The 23,483-nt window shown below is 47.8% G+C and overlaps 1 protein-coding gene across 1 annotated transcript in view; it reads left to right on the forward strand.

Annotated features, from left to right (window-relative positions):
- Window positions 1-23,483, forward strand: part of Ttll11 (tubulin tyrosine ligase like 11) — a 231,797-nt gene that overhangs the window by 169,153 nt on the left and 39,161 nt on the right. The window contains exon 7 of the mRNA XM_076843150.1: window positions 20,956-21,195. Coding sequence (XP_076699265.1) covers window positions 20,956-21,195 — 240 coding nt within the window. The remainder of the gene's footprint in view (window positions 1-20,955; window positions 21,196-23,483) is intronic.

The raw sequence follows: 23,483 nt of genomic DNA on the forward strand, positions 1-23,483 counted from the left end.
GCTTCTGAAGGGAGATCACCATGCAGGGGTAGTTGGAGACTTAGACCGCAAGTGTGTGTGTTTGCGAGCACAGTGGCGGGGGACTGTCCAAATTGTTGAAAGGGTTTGTAAATCGTGGGCTGAAAGCCTAGTGGAAGCTAGGAAAAATCATTTGGGGCCATCACAGAGATGATGGTGATACTCTGAGAAGGCTGGGCCACTGGAGGAGAAAGAAAAATGACAGGACTGGGCCTGCAGAGTGACCACAGTTCAGGGTGGGTGAAGAACAGGCTCTGACTGTTTGGCTTGAACCCCAGCTCTACCACGTGCTGGCTGTGTGACCTCAAGGAAGGTGGTTAAGCTGTCTGGGCCTGTTTCCTGCCTGACAGGGTTAATTTTGAGGACCTGAAAATACTCAATGATATCAGCTAAGTAGAAAACCAGTATAGGTTGGTTTTTTGCTGTTGCTTTGTTTTGTTTTCCAATACTGGAGAAAACTCAAAGTACACTCACCTGTCCATGGTGGGTTAGTCAAACCCTGACTTTCAAGGAACTCCCTCTTTATATTTTCCTGTGTGTGCATGGCATTCTGACATTCTTAGTTATACAGGTTTCCTTAATAAGTCCATTCGCTTCTAGACTGTTGGGTCAAACTTGAATTATTACGGCCTGAATTAAATCTGTCGAATAGGTACTTGGTTGACATTTACTTTCCAAAGCTCCTTTGGTGCGGTAGGGTAAACAAAAGACCCAGCCGTGACTCCCAGCCAGCCGTTCGGAGCCTCTGATCCTCTGTACGTGCTTTTCCTTCAGCTTGGGCGCCCATCACACTCAGGCACTGTCCCATCCCTGGCCCAGCAGGAACACTGTCCCCCTGATGATCATCTCCAGGCCTCCTCCTCCATGGCCTCTTCTGCTGCGCAGTCATGCTCATCAGCCCCAGGCCCCTGGTGAAGGTCAGGTTTCCACAGATTTCCCCGTGCAGGCCTTTGTGAACCGTTTGGTAGGGAAGACGTGGGAAGAAGACGTAGGGAAGAACAGCATTTCTGTTCCCACATCCCCCATGTCACTCCTTTAGAGAATAATTAGAAAAAGAAGGACCTGAGTTTTGGGAAGGGAGGAGAGAAGCTGCAAAGGGCATGGCTGCGGAGGCTGGTCCTCAGGCTGCCAGGGAGGGACGCCAGCGCAGTTCAGGGCCTGGGCTTTGGAACTGACCCTCAGCGTGTGTGGAGGAGGGCAAATGATGGGGCAAGATAGGCAGATGGGCCGGGTTCCTGGGCCCACAGTAAGAAATGTGGGGCCAAGGTCACCGGGCCGTGGTAAGGGGGCAGGTGAGTATGGTAGGCATCGGAGGAAAAAACGTCTCTGTGCAGCACTGACAAGTAGGCGCACTCCCAGCATTCCCCGCTCCCCCTGCACTCCCAGCATGCCCCCCTCTCCCAGCATTCCCCACTCTCCCAGCATTCCCTGCTCCCCCTGCACTCCCAGCATTCCCCAGTCCCCCTTCACTCCCAGCATGCCCCCCTCTCCCAGCATTCCCTGCCCTCTGGGTCTCTGATAAGGTCTGGAGCCAGATTTTAACAATCCTTGATCGTTCAGTGGAGATGTGTGGTGAAGCGCCACGCACACACACACATGGTTCCTTGTGCACATTATCTGCAACAAAGCAAAACATTTTCCAGACAGCTTGATCAAACTGCAAAAGAGAAAAGGCCTAAACACTGTCCAGGGAGCAAAGTGACCAACCTACCGTTACTAAACTTAAGAGTTATAAGCTGAAGATAAGTCATATCTTTATTTAGTCTTTCATCTTTATTATTTTGTTTCGATGAATGTAGGACCATAGTAAAGACTTTAAACACTTTGTTCCTGACCTTGGTCTTCTACCTGGCCCTGCTCTTTCTTCTCAACCATGAATTCTTCCATCTTAAGGTTTTAGGGATCCAACCTCCTGGGGTTTGTTTTATTTTTTTAAGGTTTTGTGGCTGTCTCACCCCTCATTACATCCCATCCGATATAACTTCCCTTTTAGGAATCTCTCTGCTTTATTCCATAAGCTCCTTGTGATCAGGCCACTGTCTTATTTCTTTTATATCCCTGGTGCCCAGTGCTTGGCATACAGGCAGTGTCACCTGTTGATCTGATTGGTGCCAATGTAAAGATGCTTAGTTCCTATGGCTTGTTCAAACATTGGACAAGACTCTGACTCTGAGTCCTCTCTGTGCTCTCACAGGGGTGGGTTCATTGTGCCCCAGCCCTTCCTAGATTTTGCAGGTCAGCCACAGGCAGTCAGTCTTCCAGCCACCCTTCTGTAGAACTTAACTTGTGTCTGTCTTGTACAAAACAGTTTGCAAAAAACAAACAAACAACAACAACAACAAAAAAAAAACACAACGGTTCATTATGCTTTCTGATTTCAGCTTTCCAGATATCTATATGGACAGAAAATACAGATTCTCACCCGTTTCTGACAGAATATCTTCATTGAAGCTTAAGCTTTCGAGGCTTCCCATAGTCAGTACTGGAGTAGATGTAGCTGGGATAACCTTCCTCTCCTTTATGCATGGCTCAGCAGGGTGCAGGCCAGCAGGCCTGAGCAGAGGCACAGGGCAGCAGAAGTAGAGATGTAATCAAAACCTCTCCAGTTCATCCTTGCTGAGTGGGAAGGAACATGGCACAGTGGGTAAAGGATGTGTTTCAACAGAAGGGCCTGATCTGAGACCCTGTCCAGCCATTCACCTGCTGTGTGACTTTGCCCTCTCTGAGCCTAGGTTCCTTATCTGTAAAATTGAGATAATAATGCCCAACTCCTAGGGTCATTGTGAGAGTTTCATACAGGTGTGATCACAACTGTGTTAAATCTCACATACTACATGCACACACACTAACAAGGAGAGACAGGAAATTCTAGAAAGAAAATATCAATATGTTAATAGTGGCTGTAACAATGTTTCCCTGTGAACCAAATGGTGATTTTTGCTCCCCTTTCTGCCTTTTGGCACCTTTAAATATTTTTTTCATGAACACATATTGACTTTATAATTAGGAAAATAGAGAATAAGCTTTAGAGTGTAAAACAGGAAAAAAAGAAATAATATGCATTAAGAGGCAGGCTTAAGTTGGCACTCAGTAAATGGTAGCTATTTTTACTAATTAGTCATTATGCCTAATAATAATAATTAGGAGTAATGATTTCCTCTGGGACCAGAGGTTGTGAATTAGTCTGCTGGAGGTGGCTGATGACTCACAGCTCTCTTCCCAGTAGGAGCAAGTTCTGGGTCCCCTTCCAGCAAGGCCACCCCTCACTTGACTCCTTGGATCCGTCTACAGTTTCCCTGGGATCCAGGCCCTGCATTGCTCCTGTACTGACTTCCGCACTCAGAGGAGCCCACAAAGCCCCCTGTGCCCACAGCCAAGGGGACCCTACCTTGGGGCAGGCAGAAATATTCGCTCCTCCTCCATGGGGCATGGCAGTGGCTGTGGCGAGGCATGGCCACCCCCCGGCCAATAGCAGACTATTCATTCAGGTGTCAGTGAGAACAGGAGAATTGAGGGTCACATCTAGAAGGTGTCTCTCCATCTTCAACTATTTGTATGGTGATGCTAATGGTCAGGATTTAGCCCAAGAGAGTTTTAGACTAAACCCTGAAATCCTTTAGGGTCCAACAGGCTGAACCAGAGAGAATTGAAGTTATGCATCAAGGAAAGACAAAGAAATTGCTAACTAGCTGAGTAACCTGAGCAAGTCAGTCAACCTCTCTGAACCTATGTCCTTAGGGATAAAATGAGGGATCAGGAAGGCTCATCCCCAAGGTCCCTGGATGTTCTCAATCCCATGACATGATGATTATAAATATAGTCAATTCTGGGAAGAGACTGGACTTGGATGTTTTTTTGTAGTCAGTGGGCAGGCTGCCAAAAATGTGATGAATAAGACAGGAAAGGACAGGAAGTCTCTTTATTGCTGACATTGACGGGCGTGGCCCCCAGAGTTGACTGATGACAGAAGGACCTCAGTCGATGGATTTAGAACAAAGGAAACGCTCCTCCGCCATCCCTCCATTGCACCTGAGTGCCAACAAAGACCACTAGGTGTTGTGCCTGCGCTGAGCCGGGCACGGTGGCAGGGGTTACACATGTTGTGTGTTATCTCTAGTCTTCCTGCCACCCTGCAGGAGCAGCATTGCCATTGTTTTAAGGTAAAGCAGCTGAGACTCATAAGGTTCACTCATTTTCCCATAGAAATTTTCTGTGCATGTACAGTATGTTCAGTGCAGGCACCAAGGAGCTGAGATCCAGCAAGATCATCCTGCCCCGGTGGAGATGACAGCAAAGAAATGTCTAGAAAGGGGCATTTGTGATATAGTGTGGAAAAAAAAAAACTCAAAAGGGGCAAAAACAGGGTATCATGGGAGTCTAGCAAAGGAAGTCACCCAAACCAGCAGAAGAGAGGAGCACAGTGGGAGGAATGGTATCCAGGCAGAGGCGCAGCGTGTGCCAAGGCCCAGGGGTAGTGAACTTGGCAATCAGAATAATCTGGTTGGAGCCTAAATGGGAATGTGGTAGAAGGTGAGGCTGGAGAAGGACCCAGAACCAGAGCAAGGGAAGGCTCAGCCAGGCCAGAGCTGAGACTTGGTCCTACAGGCAGAGGAGCCAGTTATTGGTGAGCACATGAGCTCAACCCATATTTATTGAGTGCTCACTGTGTGCTAGGACTGGGGACCCCCAGGGAACACTTGTAAAATCCCTGCCTTGGGGAACTGACATTAAGGAGGGCACTGGAGGGTGAGAAGGCAGAAGATGGACATAAACAAAACAAATGCCTATAATCTGTACAGTCGCCCTATTCCCAGGGTCTGCATCCACAGACCACAGAACAAGCCATAGAACAAAACTACAGTGGGCAGGGTGGACATCTGTACTGCACATGCACGGACTGGTTTTCTTGTCATTACTTCCTAACCTATCTGTATAGCAGCTATTTAGGTAGCGTTTGCCTAAGTATTAGAGATGACTTAAAGAACACGGGAGGATTGTGCAGGCTGTATGCAAACATCATGCTGCTTTATGTAAGGGACTTGAGCTTCCAAGGACTTTGGCACCCATGTGGGTCCTGGAACCAGTCCCTCACAGGTTCAGAGGGACGACTTTGCTATGATACATGGTAATGAGTGCTGCAGAGAAAACCGGAACAAGGAGTAGCCTCTGGAATTCGGGAGAGTGTGGTTTGCCACCGTTGACAGAATGCTCAGGGGTGGCCTGAGAACAGGACATCTGGACAAATACTTGAAAGAAATGAGGGAATATGCCAGGGTCAGGGGAAGCTGAGAGTGACAAGGTCAGATCTACTCTTGGGTTGTGACATGCATGACGAGTTGGAAGGGGACATTGAAAGCCATGAGACTTGCAGTGAGGTGACAGGTGATGGCAGAGACCCAAGTGAACTAGGTAACAGGAGGAACAGAACTTGGCGACTCAGTCCCTGTGAGAGGAGAGAGAATGATCTCTTCTCTCTGGTTTCTGGCCCAGACACTGCAGGAGGCAAGGGAGATGGGGGCGTTGGCAAGTCCCTCCTTGGAATCAGGGGACAAGGCTGGAGGCTTAGGTTTTATGCTAAGTGGAGTGAATCAGACACTAAAGACCAAACTCTGACTCCACTTGGGCATCTGGAGCAGCCAGGCCTTAGGGACAGAAGGGAGGATGGTGACTACAGGAACTGATGAAGGAACAGGAGTTAGTGTTAACAGTGGGAGGGGTTCCGTATGGGAAGATGGAAAAGTTCTGGGGCTGGTTGATGGTGACGGCCACACGGCCACAAATGTATCCGATGCACCTGAATCTCACTCTTCAAAAAGGTGAAATGATAGATTTTATGTTGTGCATGGTTTATCAGTTTTATTTTTACCTTGGGTTATTCTGTTTATTTTTTGTGGGTCTGGGATCAAACCCATGGCCTCAAGGCAGCTAGACAAATGTTCAACCACTGAGTTACATCCTCAGCCCCTGGATTATCAAATTTTTTTTGAAATTTCTAAGCAGGTGACCCAAAGTCAGCCAGATGGCAAGTCCAGCCAGGCTCCAGAGCTCTCCGTGTTTTGCCCCTTCTTCTGGGCCCTTTCTGTCTCTACCTGGTTTTGGATCACCTAGGAAACTTACTAGGCCTATTTGCTTCACTGCGAAGCCTCACAGGGCTGGAGAGGAGGAAAAACATCCCTGTCCCTCCCGTGCCTGGCACGAAGCAAACCCTTGAGACATGTTAGTTCTTTCTCCTCTTCTCACACCAGAACAAGCAGCTCAGGCAAAGCATTTCAGACCTGAGGTGAAATCGAGGCTGCAGCACCTTTGAACTATGTGAGCTTGGGCAAGCCCCTTCATGGCCTGTGCCTCGGTTTTCACCTACAAAGAAGGGCTGGTAAATCCTGCCTGGCGGGGTTGAGGACCAAAATTGACAGAACCAATGTGCTAGGGCCCTAGGGCGGGGCCTGCATGCCACAGTGCCGGTAAATATCTGCTATTGTTTTGTGGACACAGGGTCTCGGTTATGCAAGGAGAAAATTAACACAGTGACACGATATCCTCATCTACTTCCTTCTCTACTCCCACGCCATTTTACAGGCAGAAACAGCACTTGCTGGTAGGTAAGCTGTTCGCAGAATCCTGAAATTAGACCTCTGTGCTGGCTTCAGTAATATGTTCATGTCTGACTTATTTTACAAAAGAGACTGATTCACTCAGGTCCAAGTGATGTTTGCTGAGCCACTGTCCTGGGCCAAGCCTGTGCTGCTGCCAGGTGTCAGAGATAAATCTAACCAGGCCCTCTCTGCAAAGAGCTGCTGTTGGCCTAGAACCAAACACCTCAAGATGTTTTCTCAGCACACAGTACAGGAGTTGGGAATCCTGGGGTCTTCCTGAGTCCTAAAACTCAACTAGGACCCCTTGGACAAATCACATCCCATCTCCAGAGCTCAGTTCATGTCCACATACGAAATGAAGCCCTTGAACTTGCCAGTCTCTATAACCTGAAACTGTTTTCTTTTTAAATGTGTGGATCCTCTGGTCCCATTGGTCTGTTTCTGGGAGCAGGTGTGGAGCATGGGAGAACTGGGGCAAGATGGACCACAGCCCCTGCATGATGTACTCTGCAGACTTGGCCTCCAGAACTTCTCTATCAGCCAAGATGGGCTGGACCCCATGGTTCACGAGGCCCTAGCGACAGACTGCTAGAGACGGTGAGGGTTTTGGGGCCAGGCAGAGTCCAGAATGCAAAGAATTCCAGGGAGAACTGAGGCAAGGGCCACAGGCCAGTGACCCCCTGGATGACACTCAGAATAAATGGCAGAGCCTCCCCAGCCAGGGCAGCTGCAGGCTAATGGGGATCTAAGATCCAGAAAGTATGACCCACTCAGACCCCCCACTGTGGGGCCAGGGCTTCCTGGTGCCCCTGAGCAGCTCAGGCCTGAGTCCCAAGGAGCAGGGCAGGTAGCTGCCCGGGAGCAGAGAGTGCCCTGTGAAAGCAGACAGACTGGGCTCCGTGTGGATGCCCAAGGGGAGGAACCCTCAGCGTTTTTTCTTCCGGAGCTTCCAGATTCACTGGTTCAGGTGCCCCCTCCCCCCAGGACAGCGAGAGTACTATAAGGAAAGTGTCCCGGCTCTCTCCTCTGTTGGATCTGCCTTCTGGCTCTCTCTCTATCTCATGCCAAGGCACGGTCTGCTCATCTCACATGGGACAGTTCACTCGTGCTTTCTTATCTCAGACCGGAATTGAGTCAAATCCAGCACAAAGCTGTGTTTGGATCCGAGGGATCATTGGTATGTGCGCTAGCATAGCGTTTCCTAGTCAAATACTCAGTAGCCAACCAAAGTCGATTAACGTGGGGCAGAGAAATAGCAGGTTATCATTCAACCGTGGCTGCCATCCATATGCATGAAGCCTGGGGACCTGACTTCCTTACAGAACTAAGCATAACCTTTAGAGGGACCAATTTCAGAGAAAGCGCTACCCCTACCCCCAGCCACCCCCGATGGCTCCCTGTAAGCTAGGGGGACTGTCACCTCAGGTCTGCAGCCACAAAGGAAACTGCTTGGGCCTCCCACCTGCAATATGTGCTCTTGAAGAGTTTGATGGGCTTCCGCCACTTCAGAAATTGGTCCCATTTAGAAATGCCTGGCTTCTGTGAGCCTGTCGCGGCTGCGTGCAGGAGAAGCTCACCATTATCTCCAGAGCTGCCTGAAACAACAGGCTTGTTCCTGAAACAGATGTTTTGTGAAACCCCCCGTGACGGGCTCATCATCTCGGGGCTGGAGATGGGCCAGCGTTTAGTGGCCAGCCTCGCAAGGCCACAAGCGTCTCTGCTGGCCACCCGCTCGTCCCTGCATCTGGGCTCAGAGGAGATATTCCCTGTGGCTCCTCCTTCTGGCACGCCAGTTCTGAAGTTAAACAGTTGACAAGTCTGAGAGTACAGACAGAGGCAGTCGGCCAGGTGTGCCCCAGGGAGGAATTTCAAGGAATCAACTCAGAATCTTTTAGTTCTGTCCAACTCTCTTTCTTTGAGGGCTTACTGTATACCCGGCTCTATCTAATGGCTTTTCCTTATGCTGTCTCAGAGCAAGGCCCAGAGGTTACCCATTTCAGAGATGAGGAAACTGAGACCTTGTATTAATTTCCTAAGGCTGCCATAACAAGTCATCAGGCATTTCTATGAAAGCCATAGAAATGTATTTTCTCACAGTTTTGGAGGCCAGAGTCTGAAATCAAGATAAGGGCAGGGCCACACTCCCCACTGATCCTGTTGGGGAGAATCCTTCCTCCAGCATTTGGTGGCTCCAATTTGTTCCTTGGCTTGTGGCAGCATCAATCAACCCGTCTCTGTCTTCACATGGCCCTTTTCTCCCCCTGGCTTTCACTTCTATGAGGACACCTGTCACTGGATTTAGGCCTCTCTCTAAATCCAGGATGATCTCAAGATTCTTAACTTGATTACATCCACCAAGACCCTTTTCAGATAAGGTCACACTCACAGGTCTGGAGATTAATGCTTGCGTGGGCGGGGGCACTACTCAGCCCACTCCTAGCTGATATCTAGTTGTTTCTCCAAGGTCACGCAGAGAGAAGGGTCTCAGGGGGCGTGGAATTCAGGCTGGCTGGCTCTGAGCTAACACTTCCCGTGAACTCTCCGTCCAGCCACTCTCTCATCAGACGGACCTGCTGTCGCTGTGCCGAGATACAAACAAGACGCAAGGGCCCTGCTCTCAGCAAACTCAGGACTGGGTGGGAAGGAGCTCTGCATCCTGGCTGTGAGCTGGTGCTCTCCAGTCAGACCAGTCCGGACTCACAATCTGTCTTTGCCATTTCTAACCTGGATGACCTTGGACAGAGCATGTCACCCCTCTTAGGTCTCATAAGGAAAGTGTCTTGTATGGAAGATGGGAATCACACTAGGAATAGTGATAACTTCGGGGGGCTGTCAGTATCCAGAGAGAGAATGCGCCAAGGAGGCAGGCGTTGCCATCAGCAGGAGCCCAGGCCCCATGTCCTCACGGCCACTTGCTGGCCACTTCCCGCTTGCTCAGACTCCCCAGAACACTTGAATCCGAGCCTCTGAGTGGAAGAGGAACAGTGGAGGCTTCTGAGCCATCTCCAGAAACCAGAGTGAAGAAGGGGAAGAAGCCAGAGCTGACTTCAGGGTTTTGAGCTTGGCTGGCTAGAAGGATGATGTTGCCAAGAACAACATGGAAACAGCAAGAAGCAGGTTCCAGGGGACAAATTGTGTTCAACTTGGAATGTTGAGCTCACTGAGATGCAAGTGGGACATCTGGATGAATTTGTCTGGCAGGTGTTGGACTTAGAAGGTGACTTTTAAAAGCTACAGAGAGCCGAAGAGTGAAGGAAAGATGAGAACCTGTTGGAGAAAATTCCAGTGCTGTCCCAGGTGAAGGCCTTTGGGGACAGAGAGAACACTTGAAAATAACTGAAGTAAGCTTCCATGTTTATTGACTCCTGCTCAGAGCACTCAAATTCTTTGCCTGCAAAATGGGAACACTGCCTTTTGCTTCTGCAGCTGCTGTTGGGGTGGCGACAGATGAGGGGTGGGAGGTTGCTCTGCAGTATTCGCAGAGCCACAGCCAGTGGCGGGGATCCCATCAGCCAGGTCTCCCCAGATGCCAAGCACCCCTGGAGAGGCACAGTGGACCTCACCGGACTCTGAGGGTCATGGATGAGGAAGTAACTGCTCATTCTCTGGGCTAGAACTGGCCTTCACGATGGGCTGTGAATCTGTTCATCATCACCCGAACAATAAAAATGAATTCCTGCATCCCGTGCGGAGAGTCCTTTCGCCAGCGGTGGTGGTGTTGTTTTGTAAACACAGGTGAGATGCTCCTCTCGTGAACCTGTGGAGCACCTGGCTGCCTCGTCCTGCACTGCCACCTCCCACACCCGCACCTTGCCCCCCATGCAGGCCGTGTGTCTGGCAGGATGGGGTAGGTCACTAGGCATTGCCATGACAACCAAGCAAGAGGCTCCTGCTTCTTAGTAGGGAAACAGAGGGGTGGGCTCTTCTCCTTTCTTCTGTAGGGGGCAAGATCCACCAGTCCCATTGACATGGAGATCTGGACCAGGTAATTTGGTCAAATGTGGGTGTGAATTTATTTGACCCCTTGCTTATTTGAATGGATGCTGGGGAAGTTACTGTGGGGGAAAAAAGGAATCAAGATACAGCGGATCTGGCCACTGTCACGCTGCTCCTTAAGTGTCCCTCAGGAAGGGAGTGTGAGGACATCAGCCTCTTGCCCCAGGTCTGTGTGTCTCCACCTCTCTGAGACCGTAAAGAGCAGTGCTGCATCTGGGTTCCTTTTAGTGCTTGCCAAAACCCTGTGGGTTGGACATCGGCACCACTCTGCCAATGAGGAAACTGATGCCCAGAAGGTTAAGTACCTCCCCAAGGTCACTCAGATGGTAACTGACAGTAAGAAAACTAAAACCCAGGCCTGCTTGATTCGCAATCCCTCTAACTCTTGCTGTTCTGCCGCCCTGCCTTGACCTTGTACTTGAACTCACAGAGCCCAGAGCCACCAGGGAGACATCATCTAAAAACATACCACAGTAACTAAACATTTAGTACTTCAGTGAGAAACACCACTGCACGCAGCTGGGATGCCTGCTCAGGGACTTGTGCAGTGACAAGAGAAATTAGATACTGTAATGGATTTTGACAACAATTGTATGTTAGGGGAATTCAAATGACATAAAGGAAAAAGTTAGACTTTCTCCCCGGACCTGGTTGCTAATATGCATGCCTAATATATCAGCTAATATATATTTTTTTAAACTAGTTTTTTTTAGGACCAAAGTTCTTTGAGGAAAAAAAAAATTATGGGCTAGAGGGGACAGTGGATTCTTCCTGGAGGTAGTGGGCTACAGCTGCCCCTGATGTCAGAGTGGACCCTCAATGAATGTGTCCAACGAGCAGTGACAGCTACCCTTTCTTTCACGGGTACTATGTTTTAGCCAGGAAGCTGACCCCTTGCTTATATCATCCTGTGAAATCCTCTGTGAGGTGGATTCTATTGTCTATCTCCATTTCACAGAAGGGAAACTGAGGCTGAGCAATAAGGCTTCCGCCATGGCCATACAGTTAATAAGGGGTGGATCCAGGGGGACTATTATTCTTGTTCCCATGAATTATTATCACATAGAACATTGGGTACGTAGCCTACAAAAGAGAATTAGGATTACTATAAAAAAAAATGAACTGGGTTTAGATGAAATTGGATGCCAAAAAGAAATTACAATCTAGGCCGAGGATAACTTCTGCCCACGGCTCCCCACCCCGATCGCCTGCACCAACGCAGCCCTATACTTTGGTGCAGAACTGTGTTTAAACACTGAAATGTTTTGTGTTGCAGACATGTGCCGAGTGTCTAATTAAAAGGATCCCTTCATTAGCAGAGCTTTACAAAGAGAGCTCAAGTTGGCCTTTTCTGCTAATTTTGGAGGTGGTAAAGCAGGCTAATACAACCGCTGATTACAGTTGTCACGGAGCCTCTTGCTGTTGCCACTAGGAAAATCTTTGTTCTCCCAGAGTAGAGACAGGCTCTTCCCAGCCACTGAGAGATAAAAAGAAGGAGAAAGATTCTGTCCTGTCAAGCAGAAGTGAAGGGACGTGTGGCAGTGTAGGGGTTAAAGAGGTGGCCGCTGGAAACAGGGCACCCGGTCCAAACCCAGCCTCCTGGTGGAGTTGCCCTCTCTGAGCTTGAGTGTTCCCAGATGTAAATGAATGTAAATGAATAATTGCGCCTGATTCTTTGGATTGTTGTGAGAGCTCGTAAAAATGATGACTCTTTTTCCTTGTCAGATACATTGACAAGGAAGTTGTATTGAGGCTCCAGTACAGTCATAAACCAAGCAATAGTGGTGCCTGCCCTTCTGGAACTTTCCATCTAATGAAAGAAACAGGCACTTCACAGACAGTTACACAAATAGACATTTACGGACGAGTGTGATAACTACTATGAAGAAAATAATGTTTCCTGCGGGCTTTGCATGGTGCAGGACGTGGATCAAGGTCTTAGTTTCTTGTCAATGATGATGGAGATGAAGGTGCACAAGAGTGGAGGGCTGTATACAAAGGGGCCCTTGATTCTGCTCCAAAAAAGATGGGAAGCTCTTGGAAAAGGTGACACGGACTCCCAAGAGATTTGAAGGATGCACGCTTTTCCTGTGGCATGTTCGGGAAAGCGTGTTCACGGCAGGAGGGAGCGTGTGGAACACAGAGGAGGAGGCAGGTGGCCACCACAGCACGCCACACCGAGAGTCTGGAACCTCCTCCACTGTGCCCAGGAGCAGGAGCAAGACGGCTTGTGGTTTGAAGAACTGTTCAGTGAAAAGCGAGACAGCAGCCACATCACCAAAGACAATCAATAGCCCGCTGCTCAGGGGGGTAAGAGGGACTCCAGATCCCTCGGGCCCAAAGCCTCCTCCTTACTTTTGCCAAAATAGCCCTAAGAGTCCAGAGCTTTTCATTCAAAATTTGATCATTTAAGCTCAACTGTGGTGTCATTTTTCTCTTCTTTATTTTCTTATTTTGAAGACTTGGAGCAGGAGACCAGGAGAGCTGGGCTGGCCTTTGCCTCTGCCTCACCCCAGCTTCCTCCCCTCAAGTAAGGGACTTGGCCTCCACTTCCCTAAGTACATCAAAAAGACAACAAGACAAGGGGCTCGGTTGTGGCTCAGTGGTAGAGCACTCACCTAGCACAGGTGAGGCACTGGGTTCCATCCTCAGCACCATATAAAGATAAATAAATAAAGGTATTGTGTCCATCTACAACTAAATATATATATATATATAAAAGACAACAAGACAAAAACATGGCCAATGCCCCTCCTAACTCCAAGTCCAAATATTTCTGCATGGGGAGCCCCAAAGTTCTCTCTCAGTGCATAATTTCATGCCATAAGTAATAAACCCTCAACAGAGAATGAGAGTGTCGAAAAGGCACAGTTAGTTAGTTATGCCCCGAGGCCTAAGCAGATGAGACTCCCATGGAAAACTGTTGAGGCTCAGACAAGGGGACAGGTCCTGGCTGGCCCCGGGCCACTTGGTGGGAGACTCCCAGCACAACTGGAACAGCAGAGGGACAATCTGGTGTCTACTAGTCTAGCCATGTGGGGTGGGGCAAGAACCTATAGCCCCTAGAGGTGAATGTCAGTCTGCCATTGAGGCTGGTGACAAGACAGTGAGCCTCTGGAGATGATGACACTATGGGAAAAAGATGCTGGTAGCAGCTGGCAAGAACTGAGGTGCTACGCTAAGCACCACGTGTCCATTTTCTCTGTTCATTCTTACGTCGATCCTGTAGGCTAGGTACTATCATTATCCTCATTTTATTTAAGAGGAAACTAAAGCTTTGAGGCTACATGACTCACCTGAGGTCGAGCAGCTTGCAAGTAGCAGAGCTGGGATTCCAACCATGCCTTGATTTACCACTCCCGAGCCCGTGCACTGACCCACCTGGAGCTCCTGGGTGGCAGTCGGGAGAAGCCACCCAGCAGGGTCCCTCTCTGGCCTGCAGGCACAGAGTGTTCCTTGCTCTGCGCCACAGTGAGCAAAAGGGACAGCAGGAAAGACACTTGCTGTGTGCTGAGACGCTGGGCAGAGAGCGCCCTGTCGGAAAGAAGCGTACTGGGAGGTCTTTTAAAATGAGCTGTCAGTTCCTTCATCCGTAAAATGAGAGGGCTGGGCCCCATGACCCCTCGAGACCCCTCCAGCTCTGAAATGGCACTACTTCTGAGTCTGTGGGAGCTGGGGCATTAGAATACGTCCTCGTGTTTGTCCTTTCACTACTTCATTGTCTGGCCTCACGGTAAGATGCTCACATAGCAACCCCAAGCCCGTGTCCTGAAATCCCTCTCTGAGCAAGGACAGAGGCCCGCTCGGCTGCTGTTGCCATGGGGTCCTTCGCTAATTTGCATTCCACAAACATTCTGTGTCAGCGATTCATGTGAACCCCTCACTGTAAAGTAACAGATTGATTTTGTTTGGCAAACAAAACAGAACATCCCATCCAGATGAGCACTGGACCCTCCCAGGAAGCCACAGTGAGGTCACTTACAAGCCCCCCCTTGCCGGTGGAGCTTGGTACTTTATCAAAAGGCTATATTTTTGATCCTCAAAATGCTACCACTTTGTGTTGAGCATGAGCTACAAGAGAACCCCTCCTTTCTCCCTCCCAGCTTGGTACCACCCCACAGAGTAAGAGACTTCTCTACATGACTGTGAGGAAGGAGAAAATGAGTTCAGAGAAGTTGTAATTATGCAACTTGGGAGGCACAGAATTGCAAGTTGAGGTAATAGAGTGGAAAGCACCAAGACTTTGAACTCAAACGGATCTGGGTTCCAATTTAATAGCTGAGTGACCTTTGGAAAGTAGGTTAACCTCTCTGAAATAATTTTTCTCATCAGTAAAATGGGGGTCATTTGCACAGGTTGAATATTCCTTATGCAAAATACTTGAAAACCAGACACATTTTGGGTTTCAAATTCTTTTTCAGATTTTGGGATATTTGCATATGCTTAATGAGATACTTGGGGATGGGACCCAAGTCTAAACACAAAATCCATTTATGTTTCACATACATCTTACACACATAGCCCGAAGGAAATTTTATACAATATTTTAAGAAGTTTTGTGCATGAAATAGTTGCAAGGTTTAGAATTTTTCACTTGTAGCATTATATCCATGCACAAAAAGTTGTGGATTTTGGAACACTTCTTCTCATTTTGGATTTTTAGATTAGCAATGCTCAACCTATAATACCTCATTTGGCCAGGACCAAAATGAGATGTTACAAGTAACCTAGCTAACTCTCAAGGTACTCAGTGCCTGGGCTCCCTGTGTGAGGAATCCACATCATGCAGTGGTTAGACCCAAGGACCCTGGAGCCTACCTGCCTGGGTTTCTATCCTAGATCCACAACGGGTGGGTCTGTCTCCTTTGCATTGGTTTCCTCATCTGTGAAATGGAAATGCTACTAACCCCTCCTCCTCAGGGCTGTATCAGGATGCCACTTTAGCTGCAGTCCTGGCACACACTTAAGTGCCAGCCAACCTGCCCCCATTGGGCTATGTTGCCATTGTCATTACACTGGGCTAAGGAAAAGTGGTCTAGTGAGGCCAGATGAGCGTCCGGGGCAAGCAGGGGGACTGCGCGAAGAACGGGTGGGAACACACCCAGCATCGTCTGGGGCTTTGAGGGAGGTGACTGTCAGACTGGCAGTTCCTCTCAAGTCCTTCTCTCCCTGCTTTGGTAACTCCGGCCTCTCGTTTTGTAGTCTGTCACCTTTTCCTTAAATTGCAAAGCATCACCCATCAAGCAAATGGAGCCTCTGTCGCGGCAGAGATTTATCAAGTGACAGAGCTTGGCTACATGGTACTTATATTTATTTTTAGTGACTTCATCCTCCAACTCTTTAAATTAGCTGCAGGCCTAATTTAAGGGACTTCTTTGGCGCATGGTTAGCATTTTCTTTCAGGAATGCCAACAAGAAACATGCACATTCGAAATTAAGTGACAGAAGGACACATCTTGGCCACATAGCAGGGGAAGGGGCCTGCTTACCTTTTTCTGCCACGAGGCACCACTGCCCACCAGGCTGTCCTGCCCAGCCACAGAATTGCCAGGAGCACAATCCAGGGTGTTCTCTGCTTTTTCATCCCTGCATTCCAGCCCAGGCTGCCAAATCTGTATATGAAGTGTCTCCCGCGTCAGCTCCCTGGCTCTACGCCAGCGCAGGTGCCCTAGTTCAGGTGTCTTCTCCTTGCACCTAGAGCAGAGATTCTTCGACTCCAGCCTGTGGCAGAGCTACACGCAGGGCTGGCTGGAATAGGTTGCCCCGCCCACTCCCAGGTGCTAAGTCAGTAGGACTGGGCTGATTCCCACCAGTTATATGTCCAACTGTGTCTCAGGAGGAGCTGATACAGTTGGTCCAGCGACCACACCTTCCAAATGGTTGATCTAGACTATTCCATCAGCTTCCAAATGGCCCACTCTCCCACTCTCCTCTGGCATCTTCCCCACAGCTCAGATCTTGCCACTCCTCGAAATCTTCCACGTTCTCATCCCGGCACTACCAAGCCAAGCTGCGTTTCCCTGAAAGACGAGACTAAGAGCTGGCTGCCTTGTCGTGGCTCTACCAAGTCATCTCTGAGTAGGTGCTTGTCCCCCTGTGCCTGGTCACATGCTTCTGGATGGTAGGGACTCTGTCCACCTCACCCAGAGACCCTGGGGATGTGGGACTGCTTGGGAATTTTTTCATGCCTAGGTAAATGATTGATGGCACGGAGATGGACATTATTTCTGTTAAGAGAGGATTCAAGCAAACCCTCTGAAGCTAGGATTTGACCTCACCATATCCGTATCTACCTCCTGACTTTGTTAATTTCTGGGAAAGCATACGGTTCATACATAAGAAAGATTTGGTTTGATTTAAATCAAATAGTATAAGAATGATATGGTAAACTGACAGAGGGGCCTAAGAGGGGCATGGAGACAGACAGTCCCAACCACAAATCCTGAGCCCATGACTGGTCGTGTGAGTTGGGACAAGTGTTTACCCTTGTTTTGCCTCGGATTCCTAATCTGCAAAATGGGAATCATTTCCACCTATCTCATAGGACCATCATGAGAAGCCAATTAGCATAGATGTAAACGGCTCCGCACAATATGTGTGACATATAGTAGGTCCCAATAAATGGTGGCAATTTTTAACAGTGAGCTTTCCAGGCAAAATAGAGATAGGTGGTTTTTCACAAGAGTTTTAATGAAAAAAAGAATTCCATTTTATTTGAAAAATGATAACAGATAAAACATCCCAGGATTCTTTCCCCTATTTTAATGATTCAAGGATATACCAAATTCAATTTTTTAAAAAACGATCCCAAAGGACTAGTAAGCTTGATTTATATTTTCTTTACCAGTCACTTTTATTTCATAAGCCCGACATTTCCATTAAAATGCTATTAAGTAAAAACAGGATTTTCAGTATTTGTGATGGCTTGGATCTCAATGTGATAATTGCAATTATCTCCAGCAAAGAGACCATTTCTCATTGTTTTATTTCCTCTTATAAATCAGCTATGTCTTTAGTGCATTCTTCCAGTTGAATAAAAACACTTCCCTATGAATTCCTGGTTTGGAATCCAGGAGCGTGACATCTGTGGCCATCTTTTTGTCCTGGGGTTAATAATTGAGATTCAGGAAGGGTGGGGACTGGTAGCCCTCTGTAGACGCAGAAACCCTTGAAAGAAATGTGAAATGCTACAGGGTAGAAGAGGAAACAAACTCGTTCTGTCAGCTCCAGGGCAGGATGGGACCCAGGCGGACTCCTGAGGGGACGTCCTCTGGCACACTGTCAGGAAAACCCATTCAGCATGGAGGTGGGGGTCCCCGTCACCACAGCAGCCCATGCTAAGTCACTACCCTGGACCATGTGCTGATTAAATGACCACTGCTGCGGGTGTCCCTGTCCACCTGGGTTTAAAGTTCTTCTCTAAAATGACATCATTGTGAAAATGTCCTGGAACTAGATAGTGAGGGTGGTTACACGATACTGTAAATCTACTAAACACCACTGAATTGGATACTTTGAAGTGGCTAAAACAGTGGATACTGTGTTGTCTATGTTTTACACAACAAAATGATATCCCTGGCCAGAGTGATCTCCAAAGCTAATGTAGCTGTGACATGTGATGCTTCGGAAAGAGCATATTACTCAGGGGACAGATGGCTAGATTGTATTTAATCAAACGACAGTCCATGTGAGCGGTAACTGAGCACAAATGGTTAATTACATTTTGGTCCAGGCTGAATACAAAATACTGCATGTCCAGGAGAAATATGCTCATGAAAACATGTAAATGCCATGGGAAGGTGCTTGTAATGTGCAAAAATGATTTAACTTACACATAATGTTATCCCATCTATAAATATAGATAAGATATCAAAATATTGATAGTGTTAATCTCTGAGTTGTGGGATTAGAAATGATTTTGATTCCTTTATGCATTTCTCAACATGTCTACAAAAAGCATGAATTACTTTTACAATCTAAAAAGTAAAGCTCTTTAACATCTAAAATTAAAAAAAAAACATCATTTAAGGTTTTGTAACCTGCAACATAAATCATGATGTGGCTTAAAATAAATGGGTGATAAAATAGAAGGTGTGTTGGGTTGGAGGGACTGATTTATAATCCTGGTTCAGACAGCTCCAAGAGGTGCTGCCCCTTTCTGAGCCTCAGTTTCCCCATCTGGAGCAGGAGTACAACCACAGTCTAACTCACAGAGTTGCAGGAAGACAAATGAGATCACAAAATTGGGACAGTCTGCAACTGGGTCCTCTGGGCCATTTTCATGGTTACATGGCATATTCAAGCCCCATGTTTCCAAACCTTCCCTCAATCAAAAACTTCCCGAGTGCTCACCTGTCAGCGACTGCCACTCACCCAGCAATTTAAGAGCTAATTTACAGTAAGAGTGTGACTTTTTTTTTTTCTCATTTGTCTTCCGATAACCTTTGTGGAAAAAAAACACTTCATTTCATCCAAAAAGTAACCACCTGACTTTTATTTACTGTCTGAAGTTCAAGGTGACGATGACAAAACCATTTTTGCTGGAGGAAAGTCTCTCACTGGTGGGCGTGTCAGCCTCCCAGGGGGTCAGGCCCCTCCTCTGTGCGGTCTGTTTCCCCCAAACCCTCCATCGGTTGGACTTTGAGGGGAGTTCCCTTCGTGCCACTCTGGTTCTGTCCTCTGGCCACGTGGAAGCAACTGTGGACAGGAATTCTTGACTTTCTGTTCACACAAGGGAGATCTCTTTCCCAGAGGTTGGCTTCTCAGACCGGTATGAGGAGAGAACCAGCTGGGCTGGGCTGTCAAGCAAGGTTTCTCTACTGATCTTCTTTCCCCTTGGGAAGGGCTCATAGGTTATGAAGTTTCACAACTTTGATATTTTCTTTGGGGCTCACATTGCTGTTAAAAGCAGACTTTCCCCATTCAACAAATTCCCCAAGCACCCAATATGTGCCAGGTCTTATGGAAATAAGAATGAGTTGTGGCCCAGGCCTTCCATCAGCTCACAGAATAGAGAGGCAGGCACGGAAATCAGCGCAGGGCAGGATGGGGGATCACCCAAGGGCTGGGAGCTGGGTGGGAAGGATGGCATCAGCATGGTTAGGGAGACACTTTGGTGGATTTTTAAGGTGTGCCAGAGAAGTGCCAGGCAGCCAGAGCTGGGGAACCAAGATGGCCCGACCTGGGGACTGATGGCATGCTGGCTTGGAAGTGGAGCGCTGGGCATGAGGCCATTTCATAAAGAGAAGAAATGGTCTTGGCCAGGCCAATGGGCGGTGAGGCTGGAGGGGCAAGTTCAAGGAATAGTGTGCCTGGCCAGGAGGGAACTGGAAACAAGGAGGCCTGAGAAGACATCAGGAAGGGCTTTGAGAACCAGAATGAGGAGTAGAGACTCAGGAATCCTGAAGAGAGGTAGCAAGGAAGGAGCCCTACCAGGTGTGCTTCAAACACAGCAACGCAGGCGCCCACACGGAGGATAGTGTAAGGAATGGGAAGGGCTCAAGGGAGGGGTCCTGGTGCCACCGTCCAGATGGGAGGTGGGAGGTGACGAGGTCTAGGCAGGGCCCACAGAGGTGGAACTGGCCACGGGGGCAGGGGAAGAGGAGGAGCTGCATCTACCTTGACTGTTCCCGCTTGGGTGACTGCAGATGGTGGTGACACTCGAGGAGATGTGGACGCAGAGTTGGGGTGAGGGGAAATGAAATGTGGATCTAGAGGTGAGAAGAGCATCCGGAGCTGCAGGTGGATGTTTGAGAGTTATTAGCTGCTAATTTTCTTGACTATGTGAATAATTTCAGAATAAAACATGCAGACTAAGGAATCACGACACTATGATCGGTTTTTGTACGAGTTCCAAATAAGAAAACAGTTAAGCCAGAAAATGTGATTGTTCCTATTCCTAGAATTGGGTAACTCAGGCATCCTTGCAAATTGTTCATTGAACTGTGCCCATGGCTTCTTGCCAGCTCTCAATGAGATTTTTATATTTCTTAATTATTCAATTACCACCCATAAGTAGGAGTTTGAAATCAAACCCAGACTGCTCCGGAATGGAGCCTTCCCTTGAAGTATGAATACAGTAAAGGAAGTCTTCCATATTGGGAAACCAGGCTGGCAGAATGGAGGTGGTGTTAAGTCTCTGGTCCTGACTCTGCCCTGGGTTCAAACCCCAGTACACACAAGGTAAGGGAGCCTGGGCAGGTCACTTCTCAGAGGTCAGTTTTCTGGTCTGCAAAATAAAAATAGTGATAATACTTGTTTCCTGAGATCACTGTAGGTCTAAAGCCAAGGCGAACTTGCAGGGAGAGAGCTGTATATATATTTATCATGAATTCCTTGTGTACTTCAGGTATCAGCAGCTCCAAAAACCAGTGGCCGGAAAGGAAGACTCTCTGGACAGTGACCTGGCCCCAGACTCCAGTCCTGAAGCCCACCTGCCCTCCATTTGCCTCAAGCAGGTGTTCCCCAAGTACGCAAAGCAGTTCAACTACCTGCGCCTGGTGGACAGGATGGCAAATTTGTTTATCCGGTTCCTGGGAATCAGGGGGACAATGAAGTTGGGACCAACCGGCTTTCGTACCTTCATAAGGTCAGTGAGATGAGCTTCCTCTTGGGCTTTGAGCAGGGTGGAGTCCAGTCTCACATCGCTGGTCAAATCTCTCCCACTGCTCCTGGGAGACTATGGTGCTGGATCAGTACCCCACTTGAGGTTGGATTGACCTACTGGCTAGCACTGAGCCTGGAACATAGTGACCTTTTATTTGTTGAATGAATTAATGAATGTTATGTGACAGCATTCACAACCTTAGGTTCCTGGTTAAAAACATTTGTGTTCTGTTGTATTAGCCTGGTTTTCATTACTAAAACAAAATGCCTGAAGCTGGGTAACTTTATAAAGAAAAGAGGTTTATTTAGCTTGTTTTTAGAGGTGAAAAGGCCAAGATCAGGTGATCCCATTGGTGTGATCTCCGGTGAGGGCCTAATGGCAGATGGTGTCGTGACAGGAGTCCACACAGGAGAAAGAGATCACATGCAGATAGGAAGCCAGAGAGCAATTCATAGGTCAGGTTCATTCTTATAACAACTCTGCCAAGAACAAATTCAGGATCCCTCAAGAGCTACCTTTGATAACAGCCCCCAGTGACCTAAGGACCTCCCATTAGGCCCCACTTCTTTAAGGTCCCCCCACCTCAACACCATCACACGGAGGACCACACATCCTACACATGAACTCTTCGGGGGAGCACACCAAAACCATATTAATAATTGCCCCTTGGAGTCAGGCCGACCTTGTGCATCTTAATCTGGGGTTCTCCCCGGGGTGCACGTCTGTGGGCTCAGTATTCACAAAGCCACAGCAGAGCAACAAAGCACATCCTTCCAAAGTGTCAATTTCAGGAGGGAAAAGCTAAATAATTCAGCCAATAAATAATTTAATACATTTGTTCTAGTATAAAAATAACATGGTTGTATTATAGAGCATAATACAAAATTTGCATAAATTTTAAAGATAAAACATATTGATAACAAAGAAGTATTCTTACTGCAGCCTGCCAAGTGAGAAATTGCCTCTCGTTTTCCCAAGATTACTCATTAATTGGCCTCTACCCCGTGGGGCACTTTGGGGCAATATAGAAGCACTTTGGCTGTGTAACCCTAGGGCGGGTTCCGACCCTCCCAGGACTTTCTCCTGTATATCCCGCAAAATGGGGATGAAGCTGCCTATGCCCTAAGATGGTGTGTGTGTGTGAGTGAGAATAGTTAAGGGTGCACAGAAACACATAGTGTGTGGTCAGTGAGCAATAAGTGATTTCTTCCTACAATGTTCAAAGAATTCCATGAAAATTTATGTATATTTATGTAAATTCACACACACACACACACACACACACACACACACAGGGTCCCGCACCATTAAGTGTGTGCCAAACATATAACCCTGGACCTGTCCAGTAGCCGGGCATTGGCTTCAACAGGAAATCGCTCATTGGCCACTAATAATAGCACATGCACTTCAAAAAAGGTCTCTGAGGACCCTCAGCGTAGCTGCCATTCTCTTGTCATTGGTTTAATATTTCCAGCTTGTACCTCAGAGTCACACTTTTCACAGTTTATTCACTAAAGCAAAGAATTAGAAGCCTTGGGTCAGAAACTATTTTTGCCAGAGGTTTTCTCCAGATAAAGCTCCCGATTCTAAGTAGCCCTTTCTGATATTCTTCATAGGGTGGTAAACACAGACACTGGCGGCGATCTTTGCCATTGAGGGAACCTGAAGCTGCGTTTGCAGGGTGATTTTGAGAAGGACTTTGTGTTCATCTGGGAGATGGGAGATGTTAGGGGAAGGAAAGTCAAAGGACCCTGCCTGGATTTGGGGTCAGACAGTCTGAACCGAGCATGTTACTTAATAGCTGTGTGGCTTTGGGCAAATCCCTTGTTTTCTGAGTCTCAATTCCTCAGCTGCAAATGATCATTTCTGCCTTGCACAGTTGCCACGAGGCTGGGAGGTAATATACAGAGAGCACCCTACCCGATGCCTCGTTCATGGGAGCTTCTTGTTAAATGGGAGACTTAGGATTGTCTTAAGCTGTGGGAATTTTCAAAAAAGTCAACAGGCACATTAACTATTTGCCCTAAAAATGCTATTTAACATGATGCCCTCTGACTCATTTAGGAAATGCATTTGATTTTCACCAAAAGAGACCTATCTACAAATGGCTTAAATAGTGAGAGTAATTTTCTCTCATATAACAGCAAGTTTGGCCATGGACCCAGGGTTGGTTAATGACCCACAAATATGATCAATGTCTCGTTTTCTGATTTTCTGTTCCTCTATCCTAAGCATTTATTTCCAGCTTCAGGGTTGCCTTATGGTCACAG

This window comes from Callospermophilus lateralis, chromosome 2 (assembly GCF_048772815.1).
Source record: "Callospermophilus lateralis isolate mCalLat2 chromosome 2, mCalLat2.hap1, whole genome shotgun sequence".
NCBI classification, from domain to species: Eukaryota; Metazoa; Chordata; class Mammalia; order Rodentia; family Sciuridae; genus Callospermophilus; species Callospermophilus lateralis.